The 15,788-nt window shown below is 39.2% G+C and overlaps 2 protein-coding genes across 4 annotated transcripts in view; one reads left to right on the forward strand and one right to left on the reverse strand.

Moving 5' to 3' along the window:
• TENM1 (teneurin transmembrane protein 1) overlaps nucleotides 1-15,788 on the forward strand; it is a 441,878-nt gene that overhangs the window by 375,526 nt on the left and 50,564 nt on the right. For all 3 annotated transcript variants that reach the window (XM_087972076.1, XM_087972078.1, XM_087972077.1), the window contains exons 21-22: nucleotides 3,147-3,379; nucleotides 14,013-14,167. In XM_087972076.1, coding sequence (XP_087828202.1) covers nucleotides 3,147-3,379; nucleotides 14,013-14,167 — 388 coding nt within the window. The remainder of the gene's footprint in view (nucleotides 1-3,146; nucleotides 3,380-14,012; nucleotides 14,168-15,788) is intronic.
• The window catches only part of CYSLTR1 (cysteinyl leukotriene receptor 1), a 650,975-nt gene that overhangs the window by 372,020 nt on the left and 263,167 nt on the right, over nucleotides 1-15,788 (reverse strand). The window lies entirely within an intron of this gene.

The following is a 15,788-nucleotide window of genomic DNA, read 5'->3' on the forward strand; positions in this document are numbered from 1 at the left end:
TCTCCTGCTCCTAATTATGACTGTGTTTTCCTGCCTATGAAGAAGATTCTGAGTCATCGAGGCCATGATTGTCCCAAAAGTTCTCTTCAAAGGGCAACTGACTTTCTTTCTTTCTTTGTTTTTTTCCTTGAAGGTGTTTCATTTCCCATGGCTTCTCATCCAAGAAGCTTCTTCAGAACTGTGGAAAGCTGTTTGGATGAAAAGTGAAACATCTTCAAAGAAAAAGCAAAAGAAGTCCAGTTGCCTGTTGAAAAGCAGCTTTGTGTTTTCCTAATTCTTCATCCCGCACTCTTTTCAACTCAGTCCAATCATGCAGTCAATGCCTGTCCCAGAGTAAAGTCACTTGTAACCAGCTACTTGAAGATATTGTGATGTCAGTGGAAGATAATAGGCACCTTCCAATATCAGCCTCTAATTAGCAACTGATTACCTCCCAAGATTCATCTAATCCCTCTTCATTAAGGAAGTTCAAGTTGGCTACCTGACCTTCTATTAGAACTCCCTTGGCAACCGTATTAACTTACACACTGACAAAAATAGCTGTAATAGAACTGAAGACCTCAAACAAAAACAACAGAAACGATGTCACATAACTGATTCTTGGTAGACCTTCCTTTCCTTATCTTTTTTAATCTGTCTAGTGCAGAAAGGCCACCTAACTTTATTTGCTAGTCATCGATTAACACTGAGATTCCACGTGGATGAAATATGAACATGCTTTTCAAGGACTGCATAAAGTGGATTATCAACACTTTTTAACTGCAAAGCATTCAAGACTGCATTGCTGAATTTATACATGCTAAACATGTAAACCTTGGTTTGTTTGGAGCTTTTTTATTTCATGGAAAGGTGCTTTGACATTTTCTTCTTAAGTTTATCCTACAACTTGTCAACCCTCTAGCTTTCTATGATGAGAGAGGGGGAGAATAATCTTATTTATTTGCTTCCTTATTGTATCCAGACTTAAAAGTTGCTTCAGTTGTGAATTGCTGTAAGCAGCTTACATTCCAGTTACAGTAAAAAGATCAGAACTTTACATGCACAGAGACAAAAAAAAAACAAAAACAGTAGTAATCCTGTCACACCAAGAAGCAACCATCCAAAACCCATTTGCTCAAAGCTTCCCAATCAGATCATGCGCCAAAGGTCTTAATAGCTTTTCTAAACGCTAAACATGTGATGCAATCCTGAAGAAGTTAGATTTCAGGTGGACACAAGGAGTGTGTCTTTTGGCCACCCTCTCATACTCCTCACCTGACCCAGATCACAGGGTTGCTGTGTGGAAAAGGTGGAGATCATCTGTGTGTATTACTTTGAACAATATAGAACATAGAATCATAGGATCTGAGATAGGTTTTCTAGTCTTAAGGCAAGAGACCTTACAACATCCTGGTCAAATGGTTGTCCAGCCTATTTTTGAAAACCTCCAGTCATGGAGCACTCAGAAGTCTGGGAGAAAAATCATTCCATCGATTAATTGTTCTCACTGTCAGAAAAATTTCCCCTTAGTTCTGGGTCCTTCTTGAACAAGCTTTTGTCCATTACTTCTTGTTCTGGCCTCAGGTGCTTTGGAAAATCAACGTGACAAAACCTCAAGTATTGAAAGACTGCTATTATGTCACTTCTAGTCTGTCAGATGGTGCTCCATTCAAAATCCAAGAAAGATATCCTTAGACTCCATTGTTCTTTAGAAATGAACTTTTACTGGGAATCAAGTGGTAGCATCAAAAGAATTCGAGATCTGAGAATTTAGGTGTGGAAATCACATATACAAAGCTATAGCAACGTTCCCACCCACCCTAGTTCAAACAGTCCATCCAATCTGAGATGTGTATAATGTCATGTGGGGCTTCTTCAGGTGGTGATGCAGACATCTGGCCGTTGACCTTGGCCTGGTTAGATAAAGATGTTGCGGCTGCGCAGTAAGCCAGTAAGCATAAACAATAAAGTTTTCCCCAAGTGTTACAGTTCACTCTCTAAAGCCTCCAGCATACTTCCCCCCCTCACAAAGCCCAATTGATCCTACCTCCCCCACCATTACTATGGCAGCCGAAAAGATAAGCGGAAGAAAGGATTCTTGAAGGCTGACACAGTCCTTCCCTTCACTAGACTGGACATATCTAGCTTCCTCAACCGTTCATATGATTTAGCCTCCAGACCCCTTATCATCTTTGATGCTTTTGTCTGCACACTTTCTAGGGTCTTAGCATCTTCTTGTATCACAATAAGCGGAACTGTATGCAGTACTCTATGGCCTCACTAGTGCAGTGTAAAGGGGTATTATCAATTCTCATGATCTTGATATACCAATGAATATTTCATTAGAGTCCAAGTCCGGATTGGAAGTGTTAAATAACCACCTACATTTTGAGAATGCAATGAAATTGCATTAATTAAATCACTGCCAGCTCTTCCAGGTAGTCCAGACAAGAAACCAAGACTGGAAGTACTAACACTACCTTTACTATAAAGTTACAGTAATAAAATATTGCAAGCTTGAAAGCATTTTTGTCTCCCTTGCTTTTACTTTACTTTCCAAGGAACTAAGCATCTTCTGACCCAAGCCCATATTTCTGATTTTACCAAACAACAATAACAAAGTTCTTTTAGAACATAGCAGAGCTGGAAGGGACCTTGGAGGTCTTCTAGTCTAACCCCTGCTCAAGTAGGAGACCCAATACGATTTCAGAAAAGTGGCTGTTGAGTCTTCTTAAAAGCCTCCAGTTTCCACATCCTAATATTAGGGGTGATTAATTGCAAGCGGGGGGAGGGGGACATTGATACACCGTTTTTCTCATGTGCATTGGGAATGTTTTACATGTAGCAGATAATTGCTTTTATATGTGTTATGGGGTCCCCAAACTTGGCAATTTTAAGACTTGTGGACTTCAACTCCCAGAATTCCTCCTCCAGTCATGTTAGCTCAGGAATTCTGGGAGTTGAAGTCCACAAGTCTTAAAGTTGCCAAGTTTGGAGACCTCTGTCAGTTATGCATTTTATCCTGAATTATACAATTTGCATAAAATGACCTTTTTAAAAAAAAATCAGAATAATGTAGCAACTTGAGTCCACAGAAAAACGGATGAAGATTCCTTTATCATCAGTTACTTTTATCCTGTCTTTCTCCTCTTCTTTATTTTTTTAAGCACTAGTCCAGCACACAAGTATTATCTTGCCATGGATCCGGTCTCAGAATCCCTTTATTTGTCGGATACAAACACCAGAAGGGTCTACAAGGTGAAATCTCTCAGCGAAACCAAGGATTTGGCCAAAAACTATGAGGTTGTGGCAGGTACCGGAGATCAGTGCCTTCCATTTGATCAAAGTCACTGTGGAGATGGAGGACGGGCCTCTGAAGCAGCTCTTCACAGCCCACGAGGTAGGAAATGATTCCAATGACTGCAAAGTCAAATAATATATGTATGTATGTATGTATGTATGTATGTATGTATGTGGGTCTTTGGTTATTCGGGTTTTCTCCCGCGTAAGATTAGAAATATCTAGGCAACGTTTCGATGAAGTCTCATTCATCATCTTCAGGCTTGTGTCTTCTGCTCTGTGTTTCTCAGAGTAATGTGAGCTTGCAGCTGCTTCTTCCTTTTAACTGCTAGTGGGGGTGTGACTTGATTGGGTGGGGACTTGGCTGTGTTCTGATGTATGTGTGTGTGTGTGTGTGTGTGTGTGTGTGTATATATATATATATATATATATATATATATATATATATATATATATATATATATATATATATATATATATGTTTTCTGAGGTTCTCGCGTAGTTTGGTATCTTACATGTATGGTGTTCGGCTTGGTTCGGTATTTTCCCACTCGCCATTGTAGTTCTTTAAAGTTGTAGCAACTGCTTCAGCAGAATCTCATCTGCCATCACCAGGCTGAAGATGGTATTGGTCCGCCTGTGGCTCAGACTTTTCAGTGGGTCAGAAAACCGAATAACAAAGATCCATATATATATATATATATATATATATATATATATATCAGTTTGTTGGTATTTTCCCACGATTGTAGTTGTGCTTTTAAGTTGTAGCAACGTTTGGCAGATCCATCTGCCATCATCAGGCTTCTGTAATTCTGTACAGAAGCCTGATGATGGCAGATGAGATTCTGCCAAACGCTGCTACAACTTTAAAAGCACAACTACGATGACGGGAAAATACCCGAACAAAGCTGAATGCCATACATGTAAGTACCAGCGTAAAACTTAAGAATATATATATGTATATATATATATGTATATATAAGAATATATGTATGTATGTATGTATGTATGTATGTATGTATGTAGAAAACAGGAGGGAAAGAAAACTTCTGTGAACTCCAAGGCAGATTTTAGCACAGCATAACCGAACTAAAAAATGGGTTTGCATTAAGCAACAGGTTGTTTCATGTTTTTTTGTTGGTAATTTGTGCACCTTAGAGCTTCATAGAGTCTGCAAAAAGAAACAAAATAAATCCTCACATATATAAAGCTAAGTTCACTGCCTGCAGTTGATGTGAAATACATTTTCTAGGAGATTTGTGGAAGTTAAGGCTTACGCAACTTGTTAGCAAAAGAAGCAAACTACTATTCTTGCAACTTGTTTGTGGATCTGACTCTCTGGCAAACATGCCTATTTTCATCAAATAGATGTTGAAAGGTGTAATTTTTACAGTCTGTGTCATTCACCTACTTGCAAAGGGATGTTTATGTCGGAAATGGAGCATTGAAAATTTTGTTGTGACTCGATCCATTTTGAAACCAATTTAAAAAAAAATAGAACTGATACACTTTTTAAATTCTAAATTAGTTGCATGTTATTTTTAAGTGTACATTATGGAGGTGTATAAATATAACTAATTGCATAAAATTGCCTTAGCTGTTTCTTCAGAACAGTTTTAATGAAAAGGACCAAAGATAAATTTAAAAGTTTGGAATTAAATGGCAGGCAATTTTTCTTTTTTTTGCAACCGTAAAATTGACCAATTGGACTCAGTCTTCCTTTTGAAAAAATGTAATGAGAAAGTGTGCAGTATCTCCAAACACAGCTTTTCTTTTTATCAGATCTGTGCATGAGTTGCTTTTAGGTGAACATTTTTTTAAAACAAATTTTATTAATTTTCAAAGACAATACACAAACAAACAAAACATAAAACATAAAAACTTAAAACATCTTTTCCGAAAGCTGCTTGATCCCGGGTTACATCTCTTCGTACAGACACAAATTCAAATTCATGTTCATTTTACATACCATTCCATATCTTATTACCATTTTCCATTTTCTATATAGCTTCTCACCTCTTTTGACTTTCTTAATTTTATTTTATTTATCTCATCTCAGTTCAAATCATAATGCTTATTATTCTTTGTCTGTTTTTCCAGCTATTTATTTCTCTTTTCTCTTTAAACAAAACTTCTCCTGTACACTGATTGGAGTGTGACGCCTTTAACTCTTTCCCCTAAATTTATAATACTTAATATAATACATGACTTCCATTGGTACATTTAGTACATTCTAAAATTACACATTTTATTGTATAAAAAGAAAAAAATTATAAGTATATAATATAATTAAAACAACTATCAATGCCAATACAAATCTAATCATTAATATTCATTTATATCTTAAACATTTTACACGTTACTTTTCAGTTGAATATCATATTTTTATGGGAACACTTATACTTTCCATAGTTATTTCCCCCCCACATCACATATTTTAAATCGTTGTATCATTAAAATGTTCCCATTTCCTTCTACTTCAATTCTCTCATTTATTTCATTGCCTTCTTTTTATTCACAAAATTTTCACTAAGTTACACTAAATATTTTATCCCATTTTTTAATCACATGTTGTTTCCAATTTTCTAACATTATTTCTAAGTACAAATATAAGAATACAATTTTATGTACCTTTGCAGAATCCCTTTTTCAATTAAATTTACCCATTATCTCTAAATGAATCTTGTTTCTTTACATCTTGCTCCCCACCATTAAGGCTTCTCACACCTTCCTTCCTCCCTTGCTTGTTCTTCTCCCTGCCCTTTTTACCCCCTTGTCTCTCCACCTCCCTTTTCTTCTTCTGCTTTCCCCCTTTCTGTTGTTTTATAACATTATATCCACTTTTCACCTTATTTTTCTCTTTTTGGGTTGTTTTTTTCAAGTCTTAAAGTCCCCTTTTTCTTTTCCTCTTTCTCCCTTTCTTCCCCAAATAAAGTTACTTGTTCACCAAGGATGGCTTCTTCTTTATCCCAATCATCTTGTTGAGCAGTCAGTTTCTCATAAGTGCAAATCGCCATTTCTAAAAATTGAAAAAGAGTGCCAAGAGTGTCTTTTTCTTCTTGTTCTTCTTCTTTATATTTTTTGTATTCAATTTTCAATTCATCCACCAGTGATGCCATTGTAGAAAGAAAAAGTTTTTCCAAAACAACCACCCAAGTGTTTTTAATCAAAGATAATTCCCAAAAGTCCCAAAGTCACCAAACAATCCAAATAAGCTGTTTCTTTTAGCACTTTCTTCTTTCTTCACTTTCTCTTTCTGGGGTTACTGTTTAGTTACAAAGTTCCAGTTAAAACATATCTTTTAGAAGTCTTGTTAGTATTTAATAGTTCTTTAAGATTCTAGGCAATCTCCTCCTTACTTCCAAATCCTGCTCCAATTCTTTTCCTCTCCCTTCCCACTTACAGCAAAAAAAAATTTTTTTAAATATTCAGAAATCCTTATCCCTTTAGCATTTAGTTACCTATTAGTGCCAATGCAGGTTTTTCCGATTTCTCTTGCATTTCTATTCACTGTCACGTTAGGAAGGAGAGTGAAAAAAAAGAAAAACTTTCCCTTTTAACTTCCATTCGCCACTTGTAAATCTCTGGAAACAATGTATCTTTCGCAAATTTTAAGTTCCAGGGTACTTTCATTGTTACTTTGTCCCGGTCAGCAAAAAAAACTTTCACTTCTTCTCAACTCCTCCTGCACTTTCTTTTTCCAGCTGAGCCCTTCTATGTGGCGGCCATTTCTGACCGCCGCTCAGCTGCCTTCGGAAAAGGAGGTTTAGCCGGCTAGAGAAGAGAGGTGCGATATCTCTCGACCCTGCCAGATCCCCCCTATCTTCGCCACCTTCTACGGAGGTGGCTAGCCCTGAAGCCGGGTGGCTCAGGGCACTCCGGCAGCGAGCGCAGGCAGAAACTGCACACAGTCGCGGATTCCTGCCTGCCCCGAAGCACTGCTAACCGCTCGCAACAGTAAGGCCTCCCGAGTCTCTTAGGTGAACATTTTTGGAATGCTTACATTTCTCAGTTAACTGACAAAGGCTTCAAAAAATCGTGGGACAAATTTTGGTAGCAGATATACAAATAAATTTTCTGGACAAAGTCTTCAGAGCTTTTTCTAGCAATATGAAGCAGGCAAAAAAGGGGATATAAATTTGACAGCTAAGTGAAAGCTTTGTTTTGCTTATTGGTTTTCATTTGCATATATCAAAAGTTGGGAGGGTTAATGATACTTGCATGGAATTTAGCTTTTCTTGCTGCACAGTAAGGTCTGCAGAAGGTGGATAGGTAGTCCTCAACTTACAACAGTTCATTTAGTGACTGAATCACTGAACCGTTGGAACAGCATTGAAAAAGACGACTTACGAGCGTTGTTCACACTTATGACTGTTGCAGTATCCCATGGTCACGTGATAAAAATTCAGATGCTTGGCAACTGACTCATATTTATGACAGTTGGAGTGGGACCCTCTGTCAAACAAAGTCAATGGGGGAGCCAGATTCAAAAAGCAAAAAAGATAAATACTTTAAATATGATTATGCTTATATAAAATATAAATATAATTATACAATTATAATTAAGAAGTCTTACATCCTTATCCACCCTTTTGGAGAAAGCTGTTATAAGCCATGTGCATATGTACATTTGTGTAAATCTGTAAATGGATTTAAACTGAACAAAGACCCCAGAAGGAAAGAAGTGAGCTGCTGACCCTTTCTCTCCTCCGATTGCCCTTCTGCTGACCCTTATGAACTCTGCATTCTCTCCCGAGCAGATTACAGACCATGAGCCTCGGTGGCACAGTGGTCAGAGCGCAGTACTGCAGGCTACTTCTGCTGACTGCCGGCTGCCTGCAATTTGGCAGATAGACTCTCACCAGGCTCAAGGTTGGCTCAGCCTTCCATCCTTCTGAGGTGGGTCAAATGAGGAGCCAGATTGTTGGAGGCAATAGACTGACTCTATACACTGCTTAGAGAGAGCTGGAAAAACACTGTGAAGCAGTACATAAGTGTAAGTGCTATTGCTATTTTCCTTCCTTCCTTCCTTCCTTCCTTCCTTCCTTCCTTCCTTCCTTCCTTCCTTCCTTCCTTCCTTCCTTCCTTCCTTCCTTCCTTCCTTCCTTCCTTCCTCTTTTCTTCCTATTGAGCTGTGTGGGGCAATGATTAGAATGTAGTATTGCAGGTTAACTCTGTCCACTACCAGAAGTTCGATCCTGACTGGCTCAAGGTTGACTCAGCCTTCCATCTTTCCGAGGTGGGTAAAATGAGGATCCAGATTGTTGGGGGCAAGAGGCTGACTCTGTAAACCACTTAGAGAGGGCTGTAAAAGCCCTGTGAAGCTGGATATACATCTAAGTGCTATGGTTATTAATGCTGCCGTGCTAAATTCACCTTTCCCATTAGGGAAGAGACGATGTTGATTAGAATGTCGGTAGCAAAGGGAAAAAAAAGGGGTGTGGGAATGTATCGGTATAAATTGTCTATTAGCACGTGGGGGTAAAAGGGGGGGAAGGAAGAAAGGCAGCCCTCCCTGATGCTTTAGGCTACACTTCATAAAATAATTGCACTTCTGTTGACTGAGAGAGCACAGGAATAGCTTCGGGCTATGTTCCTACATTAAATACTTTATGGATTGCACTGCATACCCTAAGTCAGGAAAATTTGTTCGACATCTCTTGGTGCTGAGCTTTTATTTCATGTCATGCTCTCTCCTTAAAAAAAAAAAAAAAAACCAAATCGCTAAGCGTTCTGCCTAACCTAAAGGGTCAGAGGAGGCCTCTGATTTTGCAAGTAGTCTGCTATCTGAGGTCAACCTTGGTTTCCCTTTGGGATCACCACCTTGTGACCCCACCACAAAAGGACTCAGATAAAGGGTGTTCTTTTTAACACAGAGAGAGACATATTTCTCTCTCCTTCCACATTTCCCCCCAACACCTCTTCTGCCTGCTTAAGTATACTCAGTTAGGATTTTCCTGTCCAATTATCTTTTCTATTTTGCAAAAGGTGGAATTTGCCTAAATCTGCTTTTGCGTCTAATGCTGTGTATGGATTATGTAGGATGAAGATTGACTTTTAAAGGCTACATTCATATAAGATGAATTAACCTATTTGGGAGCTTTTATAATGCGCTCGAATAATATTTTTCTACAGTAAAATGATGTAATGCATAATAATAAAATGACAATCATGCATTATGAATAAGCTATTTGGGAGCCTTTATAATGCATTGCAATTGCCATCATACCGGTAGTCCTCGACTTATGACAGTTCATTTAGTGATCGTTTGAAGTTTCAATGGCACTGAAAACGTGACTCATGACCATTTTTCACACTTATGACAGTTGTAGCATCTCTGTGGTCCCGTGATTTACATTTGGATGCTTGGCAGTTGGTTCAGATTTATGACCGTTGCTGTCAGGTAAGGCTCCATTCAAAATCCAAGAAAGAAAACCTTAGACTCCATTGTTATAGAGAAAAGACTTTTACTGGAAATTAAAGTGATAGCATCAGAAGAAATACTGTACAACAGGGGTCCCCAACTACCGGTCCACGGACCTGTACCGGTCCGCAGAACAAGTCCTACCGGGCCGCTGGTTGTGGCCGCCATCTTTTTGATGAAAAAGCTCCGGTGAGCTTTTCCGGTAGAAAGCTCACCGGAGGCACTTTCATCAAAAAGATGGCGGCGCTAGCTTCGTGAGCTTTTCCGGCAGAAAGCCATTTCTACCCAGAAAAGCTCATCGAGCGTATGCCGCCATTTTTGTTGAAAAAGTGCTTCCGTGAGGTCACCGGAAGCACTTTTTCATCAAAAAGATGGCGGCGCCCAGCTGATGCAGGTACCGGGCCGCGGCGCCCAGCTGATGCCGGTACCGGGCCGCGGCGCCCAGCTGATGCCGGTACCGGGCCGCGGCATAAAAAAGGTTGGGGATCACTGCTGTACAAGATCTGAGGCAATAGGCGCGAAAATCACATACAGAAAGTTATGCCAATGTTCCCACTCCCAATAGGTCAAACTGGCCATCCAATCTGAGATATGCATAATGTCATGTGGGGCATCTTCAGATGGTGTGTGATGACTCGGGGAGGGGGATACAAAACAAATGCAGTCACAAAAACCCAGTGAAGCCCCTTTTATTCCCTCACTATGCTCCCAAGCTCCAAATATCATTGACGGAAGACCAAAAACTCCCACACAAGAAGTTACAAGAAGGAGGGGGGGAAACAACACAAACCAGGCAAGATAAGGGCTGGAGGACGTCCACAGATAACAAAACACACACTGGGAAGGACGCCAAACTCAGAGAGGAACCATAAACAAGAGATATTTCCATGCTTTGTTTCCAGCACTCACCCGTACGCATGTCCGTCCTCTTATTCAGTTGTCACAGCTGCAGCCCATGAAGAGGATCAATATAATACAATATAATAAATATAATACAGTATAATGTATTGAAACATTTTATTGATACACACAGCACATTAAATCCTTCTCCAGATTCAATATTAACCATTATGCATATGGCATAAACTAGCTCCTTGAACTAGCCTGATGAAAAGTGTTGGATGAACACTGCCTATAACTATGTTCAGATAGCAAGTAGATAAGCCTATAATTGTTTTCATGTATTTATGATGATCGCAGTGTCTCAGGGTCATGTGATCACCTTCTGAGGCCTTCTGACAAGCAAATGAGGAAGCCAGATTCATTTAACAATTGTGTGACTTAACTTAACAACTTGTCATGCCCCTGGGTGGAATCTGATTCAGAGGGGGAGGCCGAGCAGCTGACGGGGAGTGGGAGTGTGGTTCCATTGGCTGTGGAAGAAACTGGGGAAGGGCAAGAAGTAGGGGAGAGGTAAACAGGCATGATATCCCCCCCCCCAAAAAAAAATCGGGGCCAGCCAAGAGACCCCCCACCGCGAGCCAAGAAATTGCCCACCCGCCCGCCCGCCTCGCCCCGACCGCCGCGCATGCCCGCCGCTGAGTAAATATTTACATGAGTAAATATCTTCAGATATAATAAGACAGTGTAGTAGTAGGTGTTTAGCAGAGCATGGCATGGGGAAGAAACCATCTTTATGTCTAGTTGTTCAGCTCTCTAGAGAAGTTTTAATTCTGGGAAAGGTAGGAAAAAAAGAGAAGAGAAGGGTGACCAGAAGTTATCATCATGATAGATGCAATTCTGGAAGATGGGAAAGACAAGATTAGCAACCGATCATCACGGACAAAACTTATCGTTTGGTCACTAGGAGTTAACAGTGACTTGATGACACATAATCAAACCATGTAAATCTCATTATGCTAAACCTCTTTCTCCATTTCATAGTTCAGTGAATAAGGGATGTGTCTGAGTTGCTGCTAAACATTATCTGGATATTCTGGGTTTTAAAAAAATGCTTTAGTCCTTGTTGCCTAGGAAACAGACCCTACATATCTCCGTCAAAGTCATATTCTTTGTTCTCTACACCTTCACATCTGGGACTCGAATCTTTGGGCTCATCAAGTTAAGCTCTTTTGACTTTTATTGGTTGCTTGCGATGCATGTTCTCTGAACTCCAGTGTTAAGCTTGGCAAATAACAGTTTGTGACTGTTATGCAGACTCAGTCAATGGTAGCTTAAAAAATAAATGATAGTTAAACAAACCATGCCTTGGTGTAGTCGTACGCAAACCATTTTCAATTGGTACTGCTTTAAAGAATCAGTACAATTCCAGTACAGAAGAATTTCAGATGTCAAGTAGATAATTATTATGTTTCTAAGCCATTCTGATGCTTTCAAGCTTTAAAAAAAATGCTTTTTTTCTACCTGTCATTTTCTTCTCAATATTATTTTATATCACTTTCGGGTCTATTTCTAAACCGTCTCAAGAGACAAAAAAAACACATTTAAGGCAGATGGATGGGAAGATTACAAAATTTTCAGTCTCATTGGAGCTAAAATGCAGTGTGTATTTAGAAGTCAGCATGGAATGCATATTATTCAGTACTCACTTTTTGTAAAAAGTGTATCAAATCTACATTTGCTAAATCAATATGGAAATCAGAATGCAGTTATCCTTCAGTATTTGCTCTCCAGATTTGGAGATAACAGTTCTTCACATCAAACATGTGTAACAGTGTAGATATTGGGGATATTATGTGCACTCAAAAACATGTGTAACAGTGTAGATATTGGGGATATTATGTGCACTCAAAATTGCTGTATGATTGGAAAAGTGTATCTAAAAGAAATACTTTGGAATCGCTATGTGCTTATCTATTTTTATAGCTTTTCTAGGCCTCACTTCCATCAGACTGTGTGCAACAAACAATAAAACAATAGCAGCACAATTGAAAAGAACAATTATAATAGGGTTCCTATAAAAAGCACAATCATGCCTCTATTCAATTAGGACCAAGGGCATGGTGGAATAAGACTGTTTCACAAAAAAAACCAATGGGGGTGGCAGTTAAACCTTCAGAAAGAGAACATTCCATAAATTTTCAGCCCTGAGAAGGATGTTTACCTAATCCACCAAAACGCAGAAGATGGGGAATCTCTCTAAAACAACTTGTATTGGTTGAACCAACCAGGAATGCTTGTAAGCTGTTTTCTGACTAATACAAAACTGAACATTCAAACTTTTTAAAAGAAAATTTGAATATTTTAAGAAGCATTTCAAACCCAGTCCTGTTCAGCATTGTTGTTTTGTGTTGTGTTCTGTTTTGTTTTTCTACAAAAGACGTCAAAGTGATAAAGAAATGGGGTGGGATGGATTGAGAATCAGGCTCTTTTAAAAGTATGAGAAACTCATTTTTTGACAGACCCAACTGTCTCTGTCCAGAAGTAACTCCTCTTGACTCATTTCCTTAATCAACTAATGTCCAGTGAAATGTTTTGTTTTGACCTCTACTCCCCCCGGCCCCCGGGGTGACTTCATACATTCTTCATGATGGTAAAAATATATGGATAAAAATCAAGAATGTTTAGCAAGCATGACAGATTCATACATTTAAAATCACAGCAGACCAGTAAGTCACAGTAAAAAACAAGAGCTTCAGAACGAAACTTGCCGCCTCCTCCTCCTCTTCTTTCTACTTCTTCCCCTTCTTCTCCTCCTCCTCCTCCTTTGTCTAGATCAAACTTTAAACTGCCAGAATGAAGCCACCATTTAGCCTTTTTGTTGTCCAAAAATAAGTCATTATTAGTATATGTTTCTGATAGCAGCTGACATACCAGAAGATAACCCAGGCTTTGGGTCTGTCTGCATTCACACAGCATGTTATCCACTAAGAACCTTCACTTGAGTATATTGTTTTGTTTTGTTTTTATTTAGGCACTCCAACTCTCAATCCATTCAGGGTCTTCCAAGTAGTATAAGGGAGGTCAGATTCTTCAGCCATGTCCTCCTTTAATGTTATTCTTTGCTCGGTGGTCTCCTTCCTCTATCTTGCATTTATAGTCCTATTCTCTCCTAGTCTCTTGAGCCACGGTGGTGCAGTAGTTAGAGTGCAGTACTGCAGCCTACTTCTGCTGACTGCCGGCTGTCTGCAATTTGGCAATTCAAATCTCACCAGGCTCAAGGTTGACTCAGCCTTCCATCCTTCCGAGATGGGTAAAATGAGAACCCAGATTCTTTGGGGGCAAGATACTGACTCTGTAAACCGCTTAGAGAGGGCTGTAAAGTATTGTAAAGCGGTATATAAGTCCAAGTGGTATTGCTATTGCTAGTCCTGCTGCTGAATTTTCTTTCGTTTTTTCCCAACAGGTATCACCATTGATAAGCATGGCTTCGTTTACTTTGTAGACGGCACCACGATTCGTAAGATTGATGCAAGCGGTCAGATCACAACCTTGATAGGCTCAAACGGCCTCACATCAACACAGCCCCTGCGTTGTGACGCCAGCATGGACATTTCTCAGGTCACCGCTGATCGTTTCCATATATCATTTACTGCTCAGCCTGGAAACGGGTCCATTTTGCATGACAAAATTAGGCGTTAACAAATATCTCTCTTTCATTGGCTCAAGGAGCTTACTTGGAGATCATTTCTGACATCTCCTGAGCAAAGGTGACAAAATTTTCACATGCATTTACCGGTAGCAACGTATTTTATGTATTGTACGGTGACTTCAGCTGAAATCTCCCAAGACTCAAAACAGGACAGTTAAAATCTTAATTGGGATAAATCTGAAAGCCAGATAATTTTTCATCCTAATTAGTAATAAAGGAGAATATTTGTAGCTCAGGGTTGACATGAGGGGTCCTTGGTGCTCTCTGGGCTTGCTTGTTTTCTTGCAGACATTTCATGACCCAACTAGGTAACATCATCAGTGCTAATTCATCCTAATTAGCTTTAATAAGATTATGGGAGAATTAAATGTTAATACAATTCTGAAGGTATTCCCTGAGCTTGGAAGCCACTTTTGTAGCCAGTAAATCCACCTGAGAGACAGGAATGTATAATAGCAGACTTAAAGAAGATATGTTTTTTTTTCTATAGGTATCCCATCTGTGAATTCTGTATTCGTATTCTGAATAGTGGATATGTCTCCAGTCTGCTGTAAAATATAACTTAATGATAAAAGTTCTGACTCACAAAAGTTGTTCCAGAGTTGCCTCTGTCTGTATAAAATACTTCTTTTGGTGTATGTAGCGATAGAAAATATAATTATCCAGGTGACAAAGTTAAAATTCATTTGGAATTGGTGGGGTGGGGGGAGGGAGTTGGAATCCAGGCCAAGAAAAAACAGAGCAAAGTACATCTACCCTGAGGACTTGTTAATGACCTGATTCTTTACTCCAGAAATCTTTCCCAGTCTGGTGCCCGATCTTGAACTTTACAATCCTTCTTTCCATTTAATGTCTTTTTAAGAGTCCTTGGTGTTCTCTGAGCTTGGTTCTTTTCTTGCACATGTTTCATTACCCAAATTAGATAATATCATCAGTGCTAGTAAGAAGTGAGGTTTGCTCTCAGTTTACATTCTAGTGCAGAGGCCCCTAAACTTGGCGACTTTAAGATTTGTGGACTTCAGGTCCCAGAATTCTCCAGCCAGCTATGCCAAGTTTGTCAAGTTTGGAGAGCTCTGTTCTAGTGGCTTGCCTTGGGGTGATCTTAGAATTTTTTTTTGTTGGGCTGTTTATAGTTGGTTTGTTTGGCAGTTCCTTGATTGGGCTATTGTTACCAGATTAACATCAGACCAACAATCAGCTAAACAATTAGTATATAAACTGAGAGCAAATTTCATTCCTTATTAGCACTGATGATATTACTTAGTTTGGGTAATGAAATGTTTTCAAGGAAAGTACCAAACTCAGAGAGCACCAAGGACCCTCTTAACTGTCTGTCTGTCTGTCTATTTAACATTGCTATCTATCTGGCACTGATGATGTTATCTAGTTTGGGTTATAAACATCTAATAAACAGGGAAAGGACCAAGTCAAAGAGCACCAAGAACTCCTCATTTCAATCCTGAGCTACAAACATTCTCCTTTATTGGTTCTTCTTTTTAGCTGAAAGAAAGGTAGTCTGGGTATAACATG

Source organism: Notechis scutatus, chromosome 10, assembly GCF_049901735.1.
Source record: "Notechis scutatus isolate UNSWTSFEM ecotype Mainland chromosome 10, rNotScu1.2, whole genome shotgun sequence".
NCBI classification, from domain to species: Eukaryota; Metazoa; Chordata; class Lepidosauria; order Squamata; family Elapidae; genus Notechis; species Notechis scutatus.